This window comes from Thamnophis elegans, chromosome 1 (assembly GCF_009769535.1).
Source record: "Thamnophis elegans isolate rThaEle1 chromosome 1, rThaEle1.pri, whole genome shotgun sequence".
Lineage (NCBI taxonomy): Eukaryota > Metazoa > Chordata > Lepidosauria > Squamata > Colubridae > Thamnophis > Thamnophis elegans.
Genome location: NC_045541.1, coordinates 158,343,560 through 158,365,473, shown reverse-complemented (window position 1 = coordinate 158,365,473; position 21,914 = coordinate 158,343,560). Strand labels below are relative to the sequence as shown.

General features: G+C 41.4%; 1 protein-coding gene across 1 annotated transcript in view; it reads right to left on the bottom strand.

Moving 5' to 3' along the window:
- Positions 1-9,330: 9,330 nt before the first annotated feature.
- LOC116506349 (maestro heat-like repeat-containing protein family member 2B) overlaps positions 9,331-21,914 on the bottom strand; it is a 61,082-nt gene continuing 48,498 nt past the window's right edge. Inside the window, exons 31-38 of the mRNA XM_032214052.1 lie at positions 21,029-21,140; positions 17,334-17,480; positions 16,735-16,908; positions 15,732-15,887; positions 14,275-14,406; positions 12,064-12,169; positions 11,692-11,757; positions 9,331-9,545 (exon numbers count right to left, since the gene is read on the bottom strand). Of these exons, the coding sequence (XP_032069943.1) occupies positions 9,331-9,545; positions 11,692-11,757; positions 12,064-12,169; positions 14,275-14,406; positions 15,732-15,887; positions 16,735-16,908; positions 17,334-17,480; positions 21,029-21,140 (1,108 nt within the window). The remainder of the gene's footprint in view (positions 9,546-11,691; positions 11,758-12,063; positions 12,170-14,274; positions 14,407-15,731; positions 15,888-16,734; positions 16,909-17,333; positions 17,481-21,028; positions 21,141-21,914) is intronic.

Sequence of the window (21,914 nt, the reverse complement as noted above, 5' to 3'; positions counted from 1 at the left end):
AGGTAACATTTTCCGCGAGGCACTGTTCCCTAGTTGCTTTATTAAACGCCTGCAAGAAACAAGCAAAAGAACCACCAAGGATTCCGCAGGTCAACCCTGAACTACAAATATTCTCTTCTACTGGTAAATCTTGTTTACCCCAGCGCTACCTCACCCTATTCTTCCCTATTTTTCCATTTTGCAAACTATCCTTCCTGTTATCTAAATTGTACACCACTTGGTACCTACCTTTATTATTAAAAAAAAATCACTTTTCTCTTTTTGCGATACCATCAAGTTTATCCAATCAAGATTTTCTCCCTCTATCTTTTCCTTTCCATTTTTTCTTTCCATGCATTTGCTTTGAAGTTCAACCTCATTCATTCTTCTCTACTATCAAACCACCACATCAACATATATATCTTTCCTACTAGTTACTTTTGTATTCGGTTCTCATTCATTCAACTTCTGTTCCTTGTTAAAATCTTATTGTACACTTACTAAGAAACCGGTTTCTACTATCTTCAACTGATTTTAAAGTTTCTTCTGTAAAATTCTCACTGACATGTAATCTAATTATCCTTATTCATTACAGATACTATCTTTTTGGCAAACATGCAAGTTTAACGCATTAATTTCTCTTTGTGTGTGTGTGTGTATGTGTTCATACCTCCTTTCATATTTTTTCATTTTTAGGTTTGCAGATCTAAATATTAGGAAATTCATTGCATAATTCAGAAAAAACATTTGTGCTCTATATTCTGAAGAAAAATCCATTTCATAATTAATGCTGGCTAAATCAGGAGCCAATAATTTATGTAATGGCTCTATACAAAAAGGAGATTTTTAAATCATTCTCATTGGCAGGGAAGAATCACTACCTGATGTCCAGTTCTCCTATTGCTTCCATTTTTTTTCCTTTTCTTGACAAATCATATACTAGTTTTGTTTATGTTCTAGCTGCATATTTGCAAATTAATAAAAGAAGCCAACCTAGTTTTGATTCTAACATTTGTCATTGAATACATGTAATCTGCCTAGAAATACATACTTCCATGCTGTGAAACTAAGCGTAATTTGGGCATAGCCTTATTGTTCTTAAAAGATATAACATTTTAGAAATAATTTTATTTTGCTAATGATTTAAAATTCAAACTTGCAATAGGAAACAATAAACAGGTACGATTTCTAAAGAATTTACAAGCCTTTCCCTCCACCCTGTGGTTTCTTAATATTGGGAACCCATAGTAGCGTCCCACAACCTCTAGGGATGAAGCACCCACAACCCCTGAAAGCAAGCTGTTCCATTGGATAACAGTTCTCACTGTCAGGAAATTTCTCCTAAGGTCTAGGTTGCATCTCTTCTTGATTAATTTCAATCCATTTTTCTTATGAGTCAGAATCCTATAGATCTGTGATGGTGAGCCTCTGGCATGCACGCCAGAGGTGACACACAGAGCCTGCCTGTGGGCATGCGTGCCATTGCCAGCTGTTTTTCATGGGCACCAGAGCACCAGAAAAATGGCACTCCATTTTTTTTCTTTTTTGTGTTTTTTCCCTTTTTTTCTTTTTTTCTTTTTTTTTTTAACCCTAGGTTATTGTGGCGTCTATTAAATATATAACAGAGAGATATGGGGTGTGTGTATAGGGGGAAACGTAGTAGGGATTGATTGCTACAGGCAGGGGAGTAAGAAACGATACGAAACCAAAATCTATTAAATGAAACAATGAATGTATAAGAATGATAAAGGTTAAAGCACCTGTAATCAAATGACATACTGTATGGGATGATGGGTTTTGTTTTCTTTTTTTGTGTGTGTGTGTGGGGGGGGTTTCTCTTTTTTTTTCTTTTCCCTCTGCCTTTCTTTTTCTATTGTTATGTGATTATGTTGTCTATGTAACAAAAAAAAATTCCTATTAAGGTTTAAGGTTTAAGGTTTAAGGTTTATTATTTATAGGCCGCCCTTTTCCCTGAGGGGACTCAGGGCGGCTTACAATTTATAGGGAGGGGAATACAAAACAAAAATGGCACTCCAAACACCCCAAAATGACCCCAAATCAGGCCATTTTCTGGGCCATTTCCAGGCTGTTTTCTGGGCCATTTTCTGGGTCATTTTTCGGGCTGTTGTCAGGCCATTTTTGGGGCCATTTTTCAGGCCATTTTCTGGGGTTGGTTTTAGGCCATGTTTTGGGCCATTTTCAGGTCTTTTTCAGCCCATTTGCAGGCCAATTTTTGGACCATTTTTGGCACAAAATCCACCAAAAAACACCCAGCAAAACACCCAGAAAATGGCCAGAAAACAGGCATGTGTGCGTCAGCCAGCAGGTTTCCGGGTTTCCGGCACTCCAGCGTGCATACATGAGCATTTCGGTTTGGGCACTGAGTGCCGAAAAGGTCCCCCACCACTGCTATAGATAGACCCATTGTGTTAATGTATCCATCCCAGCCCTTCATTAGGTTATCAGTGATAGGCCATTTCACTAAAAGAAGGCCTGTAAAATGTTCAAAGTGGCAGAATCAGAGTTCAGAACCAATTGAGTAGCCCTGGAAAAGTGTTACATAGCAAGTAGTGTTGGGTTTCTAGTCTGAACTGCTGAAAAATGAAGGCAAAGTTCTAGCATGTTCAGCAAGAATGTTATCTTTTTGCAGAGAAGCTTAATTTGATCTGCTCTGCTGTTTGGATTAGCTCCATCCATCTGTTTACAATTCAACAACATTTGCGGAACTCGTCACCTCATTGGATTTAGTTTATTTAGTTTCTTTTGGTAATATCCATGTAGGTCATTTGAAGGACCTACATAGTTAGGGGATGTTATCCAGGATAGCCAAGGAAATCTCTAAAGCTTAACAAAGTATTTAGGGGATTTGCTTTGCCACTATGTGACATAGCTGATCTCTCTGTATGGAAAAGAACTTGTGATGCTAAACATTCACAGATACGAAACACATCCGATCATTATTTAAAATACTAGGAAGCTAATGGATCCAGCAGTTATAAATCCAGGCTAATAGATGGATTTGAGCAAGATTATTGGATTCCGACACAGGAGACATTTACCGTATTTTTTGAACTATAAGACGCACCAGAGTATAAGATGCACCAAGATTTTGAAGAGGTAAATTTTAAAAAGTTTTTGTACTTTGCCTCCCAAACCCTCTGCACACCTGATTATTTGTGAAAAATGGGGCATGCAGAGAGTTTGCGAGGCCTGCAAAGGGCTCCTCGGGGTTGGGGGTTGGGGGCAAAAAAAGCAAAAAATGCCCCTCAGCCCATTTTTTTTTGTGTGCAAAAAATAGGGCATGCATAGGCTTTGGGAGGCTTGAGTGCTCCTGGGGGGTGGGGGGGACACAAACGAGCAAAAAATGGCCCGTTTTCTGCTTGTTTTGCCCTCCCCAGCCCCCAGGAGTACTTTGCAGATTTCCCAAACCCTCTGCGCATCCATTTTTGTGAAGGGGGCGGGGTTTCAGGAGGCCAAAAATGCTGTATTCAGTGTATAAGGCACAAGCAGATTTTCAGCCTCTTTTTTGGGTGGGAAAGGTGCACCTTATACTCTGAAACATACGGTACATTTCTACCAACCGGATAAGATATATAAACTTTCTTTTTTAAAAAAATCTAATTTCAGATTGTGTCTCCCATCTCTGTGTAAACCTGTATTTAATTTCTGTTGGATTTCTAACTCTGTAACAGACACTCCCTGAAGGATTTTAAACATCTCACGTGATTGTTAAATGAGTTATGGAAGACAGTATTCAGCAAGTCTTATTATTACAAGAAGATTTACGTAAAGCAATGTTGCAACGTTCCAAACTCTTCAAGTACAAACTGGCAGATCATATTGTTGAATAAGAGAAGATTACTGTCGTTTTGTTCCAGAGTGTAGCCTTCCCAGAAATATTTGGTCGGTCATTCCACCAAAAGGGCAATGAAAATTAAAATGAGACGGGCTTTTGGTTTGAACCAGCCAAGCTGTTCCTACTCTTGAATCAAAACTGGAGAAAATATGCATCTGTTCGAGGGGCCCATTTTCTTCAGTTTTTATTGACTTATGGATAGGATGAAAGTCTGACAGTTTTAACATCAAAGAGCACAAAGAAGATGGGAAAGTTTTCCTGCTCCCTATGGCATATATTTTCACTCCCCCCTCCCTGTCCTACGCACAAGATTTGGTAGTAAAAGGTGGATCTAATATTAAGCTGCTCTATGAGGAGATGGACAACCTGTAAATCAGAGGTGTCCAAACTTGGGAACTTTAAGACTTGTGGACTTCAACTCCCAGAATTCCCCAGCCAGCCATGCTGACTGGGGAATTCTGGGAGTTGAAGTCCACAAGCCTTAAAGTTCCCAAGTTTGGACACCCCTGCTCTAAATAGATAAACACATTAGGGTGGAGTTGAAGAAATGATATAAGCCTTGTGAGAAGGTCAAAAGAGGTAAAGTAACAGAAGAAGGAGGTTCCATTTATATCACCTAATCCTCATGAGATGCACGTCCTCCCTTATTTATTCATGAATAACACCAATGAATGAAAAAAAATGCATAGCTCCCATTTTTCAACCGAAGATGGATTTGGAGCTTTCATTGATAATTGTTTCCTGAGTGGAATTACAACAGAAGGTTGGCTTATTGATTGATCCCATCAAGTCATACTATCTTCCAGGGTGTTCCATTTTACCTCTTTCTCTTTTTTTAAATGTTCCCTTCCTGTCCAATGAACATGCTCACTTTTTCGTTTCCTGGTGCATTTTCAAATATCTGTGTTTTGAAAATCAAATAATGCACATGTAGGAACTGCACTCTTTGGGCAATATAATGATTATTATATTATTCTACTGTATTGTTATTAAACAAATATGCTTGTTTTATTATTATGCAAGTATGCTTCTCTTTTGTGTGGGTGTGCCTTCAAGTGCCTTCAAGAGCCAAGGTGGCGCAGTGGTTAAATGCAGCACTGCAGGCTGACTGCTAGATCAGCAGTTCAGCGGTTCAAATCTCACCGGCTCAGGGTTGACTCAGCCTTCCATCCTTCCGAGGTGGGTAAAATGAGGACCCGGATTGTTGTTGGGGGCAATATGCTGACTCTGTAAACCGCTTAGAGAGGCCTGAAAGGCCTATGAAGCGGTATATAAGTCTACTGTTATTGCTATTGCTATTGCTATTAAGTCAGGTTGTAATTACACAGACCTTTCCATGCAGTTTTCTTGAAAATATTTTTGAAAAGGATTTGTTATTGCCTTCCTTCTTGGGCTGGGAGGGAATGACTGGCCCAAAATCATCCATTTGGTTTCTGTGGTTAAGGCAGGACTTAGATTTTAGGATTCCTCAATCCAGCACCTTACCCACTAAACCACCTGGTTCTCTATATGATCTGAATTTAATAATATGTTAAAATACTATGAATGCTACATGGAATGTTACCATTATTGCATTATTTTACCCTTGATTGTTAACTTTCAGTAATAAAAGTAATTTAAAATATTATGAATATAAAAGATAGAAAGCAATGCTTTTTGAACTATGGTCCTGGAGAAGACTCCTGTGAGTCCCTTGGACTGTAAGGCGATCAAACCGGTCAGCCCTAGAGGAGATCAACCCTGACTGCTCTTTAGAAGGCCAGATCCTGAAGATGAAACTCAAATACTTTGGCCACCTAATGAGAAGAAAGGACTCACCGGAGAAGAGCCTAATGCTGGGAAAGATTGAGGGCAAAAGAAGAAGGGGACGACAGAGAATGAGGTGGCTGGATGGAGTCACTGAAGCAATAGGCTTGAGCTTAAATGGACTACGGAGGATGGTAGATGACAGGAAGTCCTGGAGGGACATTGTCCATGGGGTCACGATGGGTCAGACACGACTTTGCAACTAACAACAACAACAACAACAACAACAACAACAACAACAACAACCAATGTTCTGTTAATACATCTCTGCTGGAGCCCTGTTCATTTCCAGAATACTCCGTGTATGACCCTTAACAATCACTTAGTTTTCTATGGCCATTAAGCATATTGTTTGTTTATGGGCTTCTGCTCTCTTAAACTATGTTCAGATATGGTTCCACAAATCTTGGGATTATGCTACACTTGCTGTCTTGCTTTCCTGTACATGGTACCATTTTGACTAAAAGAACTCTCTGCTTGAAAAACCGAATGTTATATTAGCATATAGAACAGCGATGACGAACCTTTTTTGGCTCACGTGCCATAAGTGGGGGGAGCGCAGGATGGTTGTGTGTGGGCGTGCCACACCCATAATGCAATGCGTGCTCTACAGGCACTCCCCCCCCCCATTTTTTGCATGCTTTTTCGCCCTCCCCAGGCTCCAGAGGTTTTATAGGAGCCTGGGAAGGGCAAAAACAGCCTCCCCCACCCTCTCCAGAGGCTTCAGGGACCTTCAGGAGGCTTCCCTAAAGTCTCAGAAGGGCAAAAAAAAAACCTCCAAGCAAAGCAGAAGTCACTTCTGGTTTGCTCGGAGGGTCATTTTGAGCGCTCCGAAGGCTTCAGGGACCTTCAGGAGGCTTCCCTGAAGCCTTCAGAGCTGTCAAAACAACCCTCTGAGCAAATTGGAAGTCCATTCCTGAACTTCTGGTTTGCCCATAGGGCCATTTTTTGCGCTCCGGAGGCTTCAGGGAAGCTCATAAAGTCTCCGGAGGGCCTCTGTGGGGGCGGGGGCTCTTTTCACCCTCCCCAGGCTCCTATAAATCCTCTGGCACCTGGGGAGGGTGAAAAATGGCTTTAAAAAAGGGTGAACTCAGCTGGCCAGTGCACGCATGCGGGCTGGCCAGCTGACGGGGCAGTGCCTTGTGTACCCTGACAAATGGCTCCACGTGCCACTTGTGGCACGCGTGCTATAGATTCGCCATCACTGATATAGAATGATGAATTTTTCTCATTTTCTAAAGATGGTTTTACCTTGACACAAGAACTGAGGACCTTGAGTAATGCTAAGATATGTAAGGGGCAAGGCAAGACGTTTAGTGAGAAAGATACAAGGGGAAAAAAAGTATTTGCACAGAACGTGAGTTTTAGTTCGAACTCTTTCATTTTCAATATGCTGTTTCAAGAGGCTCTTTCGTGAACATTTATCAGTCAAATATTTATTATGGCCGACATAAATGTGAACACTTTATAGAGTTGATATATCAGTTTGCAGGGAATTCATTCAAGGAATTATCTGGTTCTATGTTTATAAGCCCTCTGCTGCCATCTTCTGGTTTCTGCGTCCCATGATACATAAAAGACTATGTCTATTTTAAATTTGGGACAGCAAAGGATCATCTTCTTCTTCTTCTTCTTCTTCTTCTTCTTCTTCTTCTTCTTCTTCTTCTTCTTCTTCTTCTTCTTCTTCTTCTTCTTCTCCTCCTCCTCCTCCTCCTCCTCCTCCTCCTCCTCTTCTTCCTCCTCCTAATCCTCCTTCTCCTCTTCCTCCTCTTCCTTTTCTGCCTTCTCCTCCTCCTCCTAATCCTCCTTTCTATCTAAAAGAAATCAAATCTAACCACCACATATATTTTCGGGACTACTGTATGACACCACAAGCACACATATATGGTAACACAAAACAAGGCAAGCCGAGCTTAGTGAAAATAGAGTAAAAAAATAGTCAGGACTTGTGTTCATCAGCTAGCCAAATGAAAATGTCTGGAAAGCATCAACCTTTCTGCAGGGGTGATGAAGGAAAGCAAGGAATTGATTCCAAAGTTTGAAACTGAGAGCCTGTGATCCTGGAATGAGAATCAAGAAGAAATAGAAAGATTGTGATTCTGAACACAAAGGCCAGTTTCTTGAAATGGGTTCTTGCTAGAATGGGAAGCCAATGAATAACTCTGTAATATAACAAACATGGTAATTGCATAAAGAGTGGAGAACAGCCCAAATGAGACTGTTTTGACCTAGGATCAAGAGGATGGAGAGAATTGGAGTACATGCCAGGAGAGTAGTAATCTAAGCATGAAATAACCAAAGCAAATTGTGGTCCCTCTTGTTAAGCCAATAGAAAATTGTTGCCATGCCTCCAACATCAATAAATGAAAGCAAAGTCAGCTGATCATCAGCCAAGGCCCTCAGATTGTGAGTGGTGGAAACAGGAATAATCTAAACATCCTGAAGACAAATGGTGGGGGAGGGACAGATAATAAAAATGATTAAGCAAAACTAAGTCATCTAAGAGGCTAACTCCTAACAAGAAAGATTAAACAAACTGGAATGTTCATCTCAAAGAAGAGACGTCTAGGGGGATGCATGATATCAGTCTTCCAACACTTGAAATGCTGTCACAGGGAAGTGGGTGTCAATTTATTCCCCATAGCACCTGAGAGTAGGACTAGATTAAGAAGTTTTACAAAGAAGATATAGGATGAAATAAGGAGGAATTTCCAGACCAGAAGAGTCAGTATATTGTGGAATAGCTTGCTTCCTGGAGTCAAAAGGGCTCCATCACTGAAGGTTTTCAAACAAAGCTTGGGAAACCATTTGGGAAAATATAAGAAGTCCTGCCCAAGGCAGGTGATTGAAGTTGAAGGTCTTCAAGATCTCTTCCGACCCTCGGGTTCTATGATAAGAACTATGAGTATGGGAATGAACATTATATGTTGACAGCCTGATAGGACTGTATTAGTTTGCAGAAGGTGATTGGCTCCTCCCATAGGAAACAAAAGAGAAGCGAATGGGGAGTGGGCTTTTGCAGGAAACAATTTTTTCCTTTGGTCATTTCAAGAGTGGAAAGTTCTGCTTGTGACTATAAGAGACTCTGTGCCACATTTTGCCTTGCCCTGCATTTGGAAACTAGTTATCTGGCAGCTCTCCAAATGAGATAAGGTTCGTGTTGATAACTATTCCTCGGAAAGACTGTTTGCTAAGCCTTGCTGACTGTGAATGAAAAGAATTCACAGTCGTGTAAATAAAAGGGGTTTTGCCAGGATCAAGACTCCGCTTCTTGCTTTTTAAGGAAGCCTGGGTCAGAACACTATCAGAACATTTTTGTCCTCTCTCTCATGCCAGTGTATGGTGTGATTGCCTTAACTATTCTATTTTAGCTGTTGTAAATCTCAACCTGTTTCTTTTTACTTTTGACAACTCAGTGACTGATACCAGCTTTTCCTGCAGATATTAAAAAATGTATGGAAAACAAGTAAAAAAACCACTCTTAAAACGGTTTTAGGGAGCTAAGTCAAAGCAAAAACCAGCATTTGTGACATGGCTTCTTTTATTGTATTTATTACAAGAATCAGAAGGGACAATGAGTGGAAAACAGAGAGGGAAAGTGCTTAGTATTTACCAGTTAACCAAACAAAAGGGAGTGATTTATTCGCCTTGATGCTATGCCCATACTTACAGGAGAAAAATTACAAGTCCTAGACTTGTATGGTATCTAAAGTTGTTCCAAGTTGACTTACAGAAGACAGATTGGATCCTTGGATTTCATTGTTTCCACTGACAGAGGATTCTGTTGTAGACAAATCTTCTCCCCATTTTTGGATGATATAAGCTTCCACAGCGGCACTCGCCTGGGGCACATCTAAATGTTCATTGAAACCATAGCTAGCATTTTTCTGAAGCTTCACAAGAGCTGAAAAAAGGAACAGATGAATGGCATCAATGGAACAGATCTTCAACAATGTTAGAAATATGGCAAATATTTGTTCTAAAGATGACATGTCGATTCTTCCACCATGATCCTGAAAACAACCATTGAACATTTAAGGCTGAAAGTTTTTGTGAACAAGAGCCTCCTGTTGGTTTCATGAAAACATAGATGTTTATTTTATTTACACATTTAGCACTTAGCAGTAGTACTTCATTTCATTTCATTTTAATTTTAATTTATTTGTATGCCGCCCTTTTCCCTGAAGGGACTCAGGGCGGCTCACAACTCAAAGGAAGGGAAAAACAAACAAAGTTACAGAAACATAAAACCATACACAGTTAAAAAAGCACAACAATCATACCATTCGAAGTGGGGCTGCGAGTCTTTAGCCCCAGGCCTGTCGGAACAGCCAGGTTTTAAGGGCTGTGCGGAAGGCCTGGAGGGTGGTGAGGGTACGAATCTCCACGGGGAGTTCGTTCCAGAGGGTCGGAGTAGCCACAGAGAAGGCCCTCCTCCGGGTAGTCGCCAGTCGACACTGGCCGGCTGATGGAATTCGGAGGATACTTAGACTTACATGCTTTACAGCACACTGTAAGTGGTTTACAGAGTGAGCAATTGCCCCCAACAATCTGGGTCCTCATTTTACCCTGAAAAGATGGAAGTCTGAGTAAACTTTGAAGCGATCAGGATTAAACTCCTGGCAGCAGGCAGAGTTAACCTGCAATATTCCATTCTAACCACTGTACCACACAGACTCATTTAGGCAGTCTAGCAAAAGGTTATTACTTATATCACGCATGAGAAGGTATCCCAGAAAATATTTGCTCAGGCTTAAAATAGCAACTGCATTATTTATAATATGTTGTTTAAAATCTCTGACTGAAGAGAGCAAAGGGTTATTCATAGGTGGTCTTATCCTCCCTTTATTGTGCAACATAGCAATAGCACTTAGACTTATATACTGCTTCATAGCGCTTTTACAGCCCTTTTTAAATGGTTTAGAGTCATAGAGTCAGAGTATTGTCCCCAACAATCTGACGCCTCATTTTACTGACCTTGGAAGGATGGAAGGCTGTCAACCTTGAGTCTGATGTGATTCGATCTGCCAAATTGCAGGCAGCTGACAGTCAGCAGAAGTAGCCTGCAGTACTGCAGTACCCTTTTTCCATTCCAAACACTTGGCCAGAGATCATGGTTTAATTCTGAGTGGACCTGGGCCAATGTTGTCCTCATTTTGGCAACGTTATATGTACGTAAGTTGAACTGGATTCTGCCTTTTGCCTGTGAGGTTCCAGATTTGCTTTTACCATTTTGTCCACATCAGAAAAAATGGATCTACCGTAGCTACAAATAATAGCTTGAGATTTTGATTTATTGAGTGCTATTGAGTTGAATTGGGTATAATGAATTTGCATATTGCCCAACTCCCAGTGACATGGAGTTCTGAGCATTGCATTGATGCTGACAATCACTGTCCATTTCTAAGAAAAAGCACACATGCTTTAAGAACCATGTGCGTGAAGATCTCCAAAGATTCAGGTCTATGCCAAAGATCAAGGCGATTCTCTTTTTCTATAATTATAACTGCCTATAAAAAAATATCTACTTTAATGAAAAGAAGGACCAGGGGTGGTATGATAGCAGTGTTCCAATATCTATAGGGCTGCCACAAAGAAGAAGCAAGGGGTCAAGCTATTCTCCAAAGCACCTGAGGGCAGGGCAAGAAGCAATGGGTGGAAACTAGTCAAGGAGAGAAGCAACCTAGAACTAGGGAGAAATTTCCTGATAGTTAGAACAATTAACCAGTGGAACAGCTTGCCTCCAGAAGTTGTGGATGCTCCAACACTGGAAGTTTTAAAGAAGAGATTGGACAACCATTTGTCTGAAATGATATAGAGTTTCCTGCTTCAGCAAAGGGTTGAACTAGAAGCTCTTCAAGGTCCCGTCCAACTCTGTTACTCTGTTAACTTTCTTGACTAGATCTAATGGAAACTATAAACTCAGGTGTGTATATATTTATTTTTTATTCAAGAGATAGATAGATAGATAGATAGATAGATAGATAGATAGATAGATAGATAGATAGATAGATTATTCATTCATTCATTCATTCATTCATTTTGCTTACAAGTCAGCAGAGCTTGCTTAATAGGCTCATCCAGGTCTGCTATCTGCATACTTTCCAGAATGATTTCTGAAGGGAAGGGAAAAGGGAAAGAAATTTTGAATACATTTCAATCTTTTAAAACATGTAAGAAGTACTATGGTAAGAACAATCATGCTACTAATCTCTGGGACCCTCCCCCCTTTAGAATCTTAATCATAGACCAGCATGGAAGAATTGTTGAAATAAGCCTATAGCAATTTTTAAATGTAGTCCCCTAAAAATAATCACACTGTGGCACCCCTCTTTTTGTTTTTCCACTCAATTTCTCCTTCTATTGATTTTATGAACTTTGCTGAAGCACCCTAGATCTTCTTACCAGACCTTGTCTCTTACCTGTTAATTCAAGAGCTCTAATCTGGATCTCTTCCCAGTTGCTTTGGAAATAGATCATTGTCTTTTTCAGCAGTCCTCTCCTCATTTCTGGGTTGGTATTTTCAATCTAAATTTTACCAAGAATAATATTGCATTTTATTTATTGCAGCAACAAAGGCCAACATAAAGCTGAAACACGAAATCTTTCTTTACTGAAGCCATGGTTAAACACATCCCACTATGGTGCTACCATATTTTTCCTGTATTATTCCTGTGCATTATTATTCCTGCACATTATTCCAGTAATTTTTTATAACCATATTCTATAAAACACATTTTTAAAACATATTTTCCACTACTAAATATTTCTCTTTAAAATTATATATATATTATATTATGAATTGTTTCTCTGCCTGTCTGTCTGTCAGTCTGTCTGTCTGTCTGTCTGTCACATCTCTACACTACCCATCTCACCTAAGTTATTCTAGTCTAGGTGGTTTACAATAATATAATATAGATACTTATTTTGATTGATAGGATTTGATATAGAACAATCTAACCCTAACTGCTATATTCTCCAGGACTCTTCATTTTCCAGCTAGTAATAATCAGACTTTTCCTATTTTCTTATTTAAAAGCTTGGGTTATTTATACTTTACCATGAAACAGATTGTCTCACATCAGATTACTGTATTTGCAGTTCTGGCTAATATCATTTCAATGGAAACTATATTGCTCTATGTGGCAGTAGGGCTAAAACAAAAATATCATCTCAATAACTACAGATAATTTTGCAAATATTTATTTATTTTGGAGATTTGATCTGAGCACCTGAGGGTAGAACAATAAGCAATGGGTGGAAACTAATCAAGGAGAGAAGCAACTTAGAACTGAGGAGAAATTTCCTGACAGTTAGAACAATTAATCAATGGAACAGTTTGCCTCCAGAAGTTGTGAATGCCCCATCACTGGAAGTCTTTAAGATGTTGGATAAACATTTGTCTGAAATGGTATAGGGTTTCCTACCTAGGAAGGGGGTTGGACTAGAAGACCTCCAAGGTCCCTTCCAACTCTGCTATTGTATTGTATTGATTGACTCTCCAATTTAGATGCAAAATTAATTCACTTGATAATTTTGAACTCTTTTCTAATAGGCAGAAGCATTTTTTTTCTCCAGTCAATTTTGAAAATCAAATTAATTGATCAGAAACTTGAAGATAGCTATTACATCTCCCTAAAGTCTTCTCTGTTTCAGGTTCAAAATAGCCAATACCTCCAACTGACATTTCTGTTGATGCAATCTGAGATTGAATTTGTAGCAATGGTATGTCTCATTCTTGGTTCATAATCAGATTGTGATTCCTCTATTGCTAACCAATATGTTCCCCTCCCCCCATTCTATACTCATGCTGTTGATTTTTCCTACCAAATGGAAGAGCTAGCATTTGCCTTGTTAAGTTCATTTTACAGGTACTAGTTTCTGCCCATTGTGCCTGCTGGTTAAGAACTACTGAATCTTGTCAGTGAGATACTATGGGGTTTGCTATCCTCCAGCCATTGCATCATTTCCAGTGGTGGGATTCAAATATTTTTTACTACCAGTTCTGTGGGCGTGGCTTGGTGGGCGTGGTGTGGCTTGGTGAGCATGGCAGGGGAAAGATACTGCAAAATCTACATTCCCTCCCCACTCCAGGGGAAGATTACAGCAAAATCCCCATTCTCTCCTGATCAGCTGAGACTCGGGAGGCAGAGAATAGATGGGGGCGGAGCCAGTCAGAGGTGGTATTTACCGGTTCTCTGAACTACTCAAAATTTCTGCTACCGGTTCTCCATGACTGGTCGGAACCTGCTGAATACCACCTCTGCTCATTTCCAAATTTGATATAATTACCTAACCAATAAAAAGGTAGGTTAAACCTACGAGAAAGGCATAGTATCTTTGTTTGCTTCTAGTTTCCCTATCCTCTCATCAGATTTCCAAAGTCACTGATGCTGAAAGAGACTAAATGAGACCCTGTTTGGATTGGCCCACCCTTGCTGTACAGTACTGACAAATGTTTCTTTTGCTTCTAAATGGATAAAGTGAGAAATTATTATGTAATTCCTCAAAAAGGTGGCAAGCTTATGGAAGCAAAGAAACTGTTTTTAGTATAGATTTGCTGGATGACCATACCAACTTCAACAATTATCCTCTTTTCAGAGTATGCTAATTCAAGGATATCTCTCTCTTACCATCTGCCTGCATACATGGGTATGTAGATTTGGAAGAGTTAAATTAGTGGTATGGTAAAGTTCTTCAATATAGATTCTTAGTTTCCTTCTCACTAAAAACGTCACGCACTGCAGAAAAGCAGTCCTGCATGCCTAAAAAAGATAGCGGTATTCTTATACAAATCATGCGTAATGGTAGCAAGCATTTTAAATTATGAATAACTTGTTATTTATTCATTTGTCAAACTTAGGTACAACGCATCTCTCGGAGTGACTCTTATTTTTATCCCAACTCACTACTTCTCCCCAGTCTGGCCCACGGGTCAGCAACCTGTGGTTCTAGAGCCACATGCGGCTCTTTCATTCCTCTGCTGTGGCTACCTGTCAAAATTATGAGAGGAGCTTCCGGTTTGGCGGGGGGAACACAGTGCGCCAGGAGGAGATTCTATGGCAAGGGGTGGGTTTTCTGGTCAGCTCCACAATTGATAGGGCTTTCCATTAGGACAGGTAGGGGGGAAAAGAACACTGAGCTAGAGGAGACTCTATAGTGGGGGAACCAAACGTCCGGTTGGTTCCAGAATTGAAAGGGGGGCTTCCGGTTAGGACCTTTGTGGCTCTTTGAGTGTTTAAGATTGCTGATCCCTGGTCTAACCCAAAAGTTTCAGAATATGTTCTCCAAAGTCAGGGAAGATTGAGTGGTGCTGGCTTTTGGAAGAAAAAAAAAACCCTACAAAATTCCAGAACTACCTTCTTTTTAGCCCCAATACTTCCAAGTCTTCATGAAGCTTCAAGAATAGCAGTTTAATTATTGTGTTCATACAGCTAAACAAACCATAATTTGCTTAACCATGATTTACAGATAATCTAAAGCTGAATTGCACAACAAGGTCAGCCATAAAATACCAGTTGCAAGGGAGCAATAATGAGATGGGGTTATATCTCCATGTGCTGTTTGTGTGCCATGTGGGAGCTGGTGGTTGAGCACAATACAATCAAAATGCAAAACTAAAATGAATCCTGGCCTGAATTAGCTGGGTATTGCTGTGATTGACAGCGGTAAGGAGGAGGATTGGAATTGAGCCACACTGAGGTGAGACCAGTGGTGGGTTGCAGGCAGTATGACCCGGTATGGGCGTACCGGAGCCAGCCCAGAGCACCGGATACTCTTCCACCTGCCCGCCTGTGCTCCTTACCGGAGTTTAAAGACTTCTGCGCTTCCGCGCAGGGGCAAAGCATGTACAGCACCTGCGCGATGTTCCATGGAGCAGCTGGAGCATCGCAGAGCTGCATGCATGCTGCGCGCATCCATGAGGACGCCGCCGGCCCTATTCCAACCATTATGGTTGGAACAGGATTTGCAACCCACCACTGGGTGAGAGTTACAATCAAAGTCTATGCAGCCGCCGATGAGATAACAAACTTTTTAGTTCTTTTCATGTTCAAGGATTATCAAATACAAAATTTACTCTGGAACTTACCTCAGATACTTTGGGATTGGGGTCACGCTGGTGTATTAGAAGGGACACCAAATTATTTTTGGCTTGGATAGTAAAAAATCTTTTGTATCTAAACTTTGTCCAAGCAGCCAGGATGCCAAAGAGACATAATGCAGCCTCACGCAGGTCACCATTGTCCTATAGCCAGAAAAAAGACACATTTTTCCAAAAGCTTAGACTTCCTGGTTTGTAATATTGCTGTGGAAAATACTTTGGGCTTAGGCTGAAAACCATATGGAGATTCACATATAAACCCTGAAAAATCTTAAATTGTGGCATTTGTTACCATAGTAACAGTTGATAACAGGTAGCTTCAAATGAGAATTAGATCCATTCATGAAGGGTAAAACTATCAATTGCACAATTATGACATTTTACTTTGAATTTAGCAGTCCTAGTAGCCTCCCCTTTAATGATAATGAACTTTCTTTTGTGTACATCAATGTGTAGGGAAACAGTTTGTTGTGTTGAGGGATGGAACATTAATGAAGCTAAGTAGGGCCTTAGATATTTACTCCCAAACCTTACTCAGTTGGCACTGCTGCTTGGACTTTATCCTATGTATGCTGAGCAATTTGTGAGAAACAATTTTCAGTATCTTTTAAGCCTGTTTTTTGTTAAGACTAAAGAAACAACCACCTTAGGACCATACCTAGTAATATACTGGGTATAGGTCAGAGGTGGGTTTCACATAATTTTACCACCGGTTTGCTGCACACCGTGCACTGTGTGTGAGAGAGTGCCTTCCGCAGATGTGTAAAGCTTTCTGCGCATGTGCTTTGTTCGTATACGCAGCTTGCATGCATGCACAGCTTAGAAAACATGGCTAAATAGGACAACATAGAGCTGGGATGGGTGGGTAGACCCACTCGCAGGTTGCCACTACCAGTTTGCCTGAACCGGTCCGAACCGGCTGAATACCACCCTGATATAGCTCTTGGCCGTCTCAGCAATTCTTAAACAGGAAGCTCTATCCTTTGCTTACATCTGCCAAGTATGATGTGGTCTTCAGAGAAATGTCCTTAAATAGGAAACCCACATCTTTCCCCTTCAGGCGTGGAAAAATCAGAGCAAGCAACCTGAGACTTTCCAGAACCAATTTTTCATCATACAAAGCTCCAATGAGGACAGCTACAATGGTCCTCTTCTGTCCTTTCACCTGTAAGGATATCGGCAAGAAGATAATTGTGAGTATACCCGTAGAAAAAGATTTTACAGCACATTTGTGGGATCTATCAAGACAGACACCATAATCAGGTTGATATTGTATATCATATTAAACCATGATTTGTTTAGCTTGTTGAGTAACTATAGTTGCTTGAATTCACTGTCCCAAACTGTGATTCCCAAATCAAAGTGGTTGGTTTTAAATCACATGCTTAAGTCATCAGCTGTGCAATCTACGTAGTATGAACCCTCTCCGTGTGCAGGCAAGAACATTGAATGAATACCTTCCATGCCCATTTTTCCTAGTCAACAGTCCAGTGTCTGATTCTAGATCTACTTCACTGAAGGGGCAAGAGCTTGTGTCTGCCTTCAACACATTTCACACATTTTACACAACCTCAACAGGCAACAGCTCACCTTGTCAGGAGCCACCAGGAGAAGGTTCCCAAGACTACGGATTGCCATCTGACGGATGCCAGGATCCCAATCTCCTGCTCTTAGCATCATAGTTGGAAGGAGAGATTTTATCTGCAGTTTTTCTATCAAGATGGGATCTTGAATCACCTACAGTAAGTCAATGTGTTTCATATCATGCTCCAACATTAGGTAATTTCATTCCCCCCCCAATTCATCTATCCATGGGACAATTGAAGTAGCTAACAGGCTAAGATAAAATATAAATAAGTCACAACTGATAAAACCCACTACTGTAATAATATTAATGGTGCAATTTTAGATTTGGTTGAAGAAGAAACTCCTGATTAAAAAAACCAAACAGAATATCTAGGGGCAGAGTACAAATTAAACCCAGAAGTGATATTTTGCCGGTTTGCCCCAGTTTGGGTGAACCAGTAGTGGAGTGGTGGAAGGCTCCACCCACCTGCCCAGGCATCATCATGGATGCTCTGCGCATGCACAGACGTGCCGCACGAGAGCGAAGTAAGCATGTGCACCTGCACGCTCCCAGTTCTGAACCGGTAGCGAAGGTTGGAGCATTTCATGCCTGAATAAGCCTAATACATGCCACCAAGTTTTGGTCCATTTTCTGCTAAGCTTTGGAAGAGTTGAGGTCATAGGATCATAGGGCTGGAAAGGTCTTCTAGTCCAACCCTCTGCTCAAGGCAGGAGACCTTATATCATCCTGGACAAATGGTTGTCCAGTCCATTCTTGAAAACCTCCAGCGATGCAGCATGCACAACTTCAGGAGGCAAGCTCTTCCATTGATTAATTATTCTCATTGTCACAAAATTTCTCTTTAGTTCTAGATTGGATTTCTCTATAAGCTTCCACCCATTGTTTCTTGTCATGCCTTTTGGTGCTTTGGAAAATAGGTCGGCCTTGTCTTCTCTGTGACAGCCCCTCAGATACTGAAAGACAACTATCATGTCACCCCTAATCAGGGATGTGCAGTCAGGGGAGGCAGAGGAGGCGGGGCCTCGCCAGTGTCATGAGAAAAAGAAAAGAATTTTAAAAATAATTAAAAAGGCCAAGGTAGTTGCTGCCAGACTCCAGAGTCACAATGACTCTGAGTCTGCTTAGTGCTAACTGTAGGGGGAGGCGAGAGAACTATGGGCCTCCTTTGCATAAGGAATTTTTCGCCTTTTAACCCTAGCTCAGAATTAAGATTTAAGTTTTTACATTTTCATCATGGCAGGCGGACAAGAGGAGAGTTGAAATCCACAGCTGGAAAAGGTATGTGGATCGGATGGAGGGAGGGGGGATTCAAAATTATTTGTAATATAAGTAATTGTAATTTGTTTTTATTATGTGTTTTTGTGTGTGTTTTACCCGCCTCTGCTAGCTCGCGGGCTGGCACATTTTTTTATTTTTATTTTATTTTAAAGCCATGCTGCCTCAGCCCGCCATAGAGTGAAACATGTCCTGGTTTGTGGCCGGGAGGCACGCTGCCACTTTAAAGTGCATGCCGCCGCCCCGCTGTATGGCTGGGGCGGCAGCATGCACTTTAAAGTGCCAGCGTGCCTCCCGGCCACAAACCAGGACATGTTTTGCTCTATGGCGGGCTGAGGCGGCATGCACTTTAAAGTGCTGGCATGCCTTCTGGGCCGTCCATTCAGCAAGTCCCGCTGAATGGCCGGCCTGGAAGGCATGCCGGCACTTTAAAGTGCCAGCACGCTTGTCCACCATAGAGCGGGCTTGTTCTCTGCTTTAAGGGGGCTTTGAGTGGGAAGGGGGGCTCTGCTTGGCTTTCCCCCCTCTCCTCAGGTGCAGCTGGGGTGAGGGGGTGGAGGACGCGTGCGCGCGCACTATTCTGGCTGGTGGGGGGGAGGCAAAATCCCACAAGGAAAATCCTGGCGCGCGAGGGTGGGTGGAGGCAGGGGGCTCTCCCAATGCCAGCCACTGCTGCCCCTCCTCGGTGCTTCTGGTGTGCGAGGCTGCTCAGGGAGATTATTCATTTCTTGCGTTCAGACGCTTGGCTTAAAGCCCCCCGCTGCCCCCCTCACCCAGCTATAGCGACCAAGCGCGCGCTCAGAGAGGTGGGCTCCAAGGTGAGCCCTCCGATCCTTATGCGGTGAGAAGATGAACCCCACAGCTTGTCCTACCCACCCTCCCCAAGCGGGTGCCCTCTTCCTCCTCCTCCTCTCCTTCAAAGGCAAGAGGTGGGCAGGTTTTTTTTCCGGAGCGGCTTGGACCCTGCCTAGATTGGAAGGGTGGGGGGAGGAGAATATAGAGGTCCTGCCCGCTTGCCTCACCGGCCGTGAACCTCACCGCACGTCACTGCCCCTAATCCTTCTCTTCATTAGTCTAGACATGCCTAGTTCTTTTAACTATTCATTGTGCAATTTACCCTCCAGACTCCCTATCATCTTTGTTGCTCTTCTCTGCACACCTTCTAGGGCAGGGGTGTCAAACTCAAGTCTCGTGGGCTGGATCCGACCCATAGGGTGCTTAGATCTCTCCTGCGGGGCTGCCTTGAAAACAGTGATGGACCAGCCCATGATGCCTCTGCCAGCAGCCCTCCTGAGCTCCATATTCGCTGGCAGAGGGCTGCAGGACACAGTTGCAGCCGAAAATGGAGTTCAGGAGCCCGTTTTCACTGGCAAAGCACTCGAACCACCACAGCACCCCTGACATGAGTGACGTCAAGCTGACCATGCCCACCCTGGCCCCCGAGGTGAAACACAACCCTGATGCAGTCCTCAGTGGCCTCCTCAGGGTGCCATTGGCCAGGCAGTGTCGGCTACCCCCAGGGGGAGCCTTATCTGTGGGAGTGCCTTCCCTTTGGAATGAGCTACCCCCAGAGCTTCGCATTATCCCCAACCTCCAATCCTTCTGCCGCGCCCTAAAAAGTTGGCTTTTTCAGCAAGCCGACCTGGCCTGAATAGAATAAATTAAATTATTAATTTCAAATTCTTAATTTTAATTTAATCCTAAATTTGATTTAAATTGTCAATGGAAGGTTATTGGATTGCCTAGTTAATCTTTTTTAACTTTTGTTATATGTGTTTTTTTATGTTGTACGCCGCCCTGAGTCCTTTGGGAGAAGGGCGGCATACAAGTCCAATAAAACCTAAACTTAAACCAAACCAGTGAAATAGAGTTTGACACCCCTGTTCTAGGGTCTCTGCATCTTTTTTTGTATTATGGTGACTATAAATAAAATATAATAAATTGTAAAATAAAAACAATAAAAGTAATACATTAATAAATATTACATCGATAGACTTCCTGCTGTAATATCCATGTTTAAAATGGTGAGAAAAAAATAGTCTCACTCTTTTCTGTGGGCCTTCAAAGCTGTGGAGAAAATATGTAGGTGATTTATTTATTGCACTCCATTTATGATGTATAAATTACTAAGAATATTTTAATATTTTCAAAAATAACTTGTCTATATTTGTATAATGGCTGTTTTTATAATAATGGTTTTTATAATGACTGTTTTATATTCTTGTTTTATTTTAATGTTGCATGCTGCTCATGCTACCCAGAGTCACTTCATATGAGAGGCTACATAAATTTGATTTACTAACTAACTGAATGAATGAATGAATGAATGACTAAATAAATAAATGTAAATTAAAGGGCCCCTCTCATGCTAACTTGTCTCCAACCCTTTAAGGCTGTCAGCATTCTAGGTCCTAAGACTTACTTCTGTCAAAAAGGCAGTTCCTGTTAGTCGGAGCTTCTGGGAGTCTGAATTTATCCATGGTAGGATATTCTGGATAGCTTTGTAGTGAAGAAGTCTACTCTGAAATAAACAACTGAAAGATAAAGAAAGACCGCTTTAGTGATATGGGCCAAGTTCTAAAACGGAACTCATTTAGTCCAAAGTAGCATCATATGTGACAAGACCTTCCCCTGGAAGAATTTGATTACTACTCCTTGTTTATTGTGCTGACTGTTTCTTGCCTTGCAGCTTTCCTTCCTGTCTGTGAAACTTATTTACTATTTGCAACTCAACTGTAGAGTCATCACCATGTTCTTCTTCTCCATTGCTATGAGTGTTGTTTAGACTCAGGAGGTGTTGTGCAGTTTCCCAGGTTATGCAAATGGTATGCATGCATTGTATTCCTTTTATATTTGCCAATGCAGGGACAGAACTAAGACCAATTGGAAAAAAAGAGGGAAAACAAGAATTGGATGATGATGTGGCTAGAGAGCATCAATGTATGTATGTATCTCTCTGTATGTGTCTCTGTCTCTTTCTCTGCCTTTGTCTGTCTCTCTGTCTCTTTCTGTCTCTGTTTCTTTCTGTCTGTCTATCTATCTATCTATCTATCTATCTATCTATCTATCTATCTATCTATCTATCTATCTATCTTTCATCTGTCATCTGTCATCTGTCATCTGTCATCTGTCATCTGTCATCTGTCATCTATCTTTCTCTCTATGTCTCCCCCCCCCCTTTTTCTCATCTTCATCCATCTACCTCTACATCTATCTATATCTACATCTATATCTGTTATCTATCTATAGCATATATATCTACAATATATCATCTACCATATTTTTCGGAGTATAAGATGCGCCTTTCC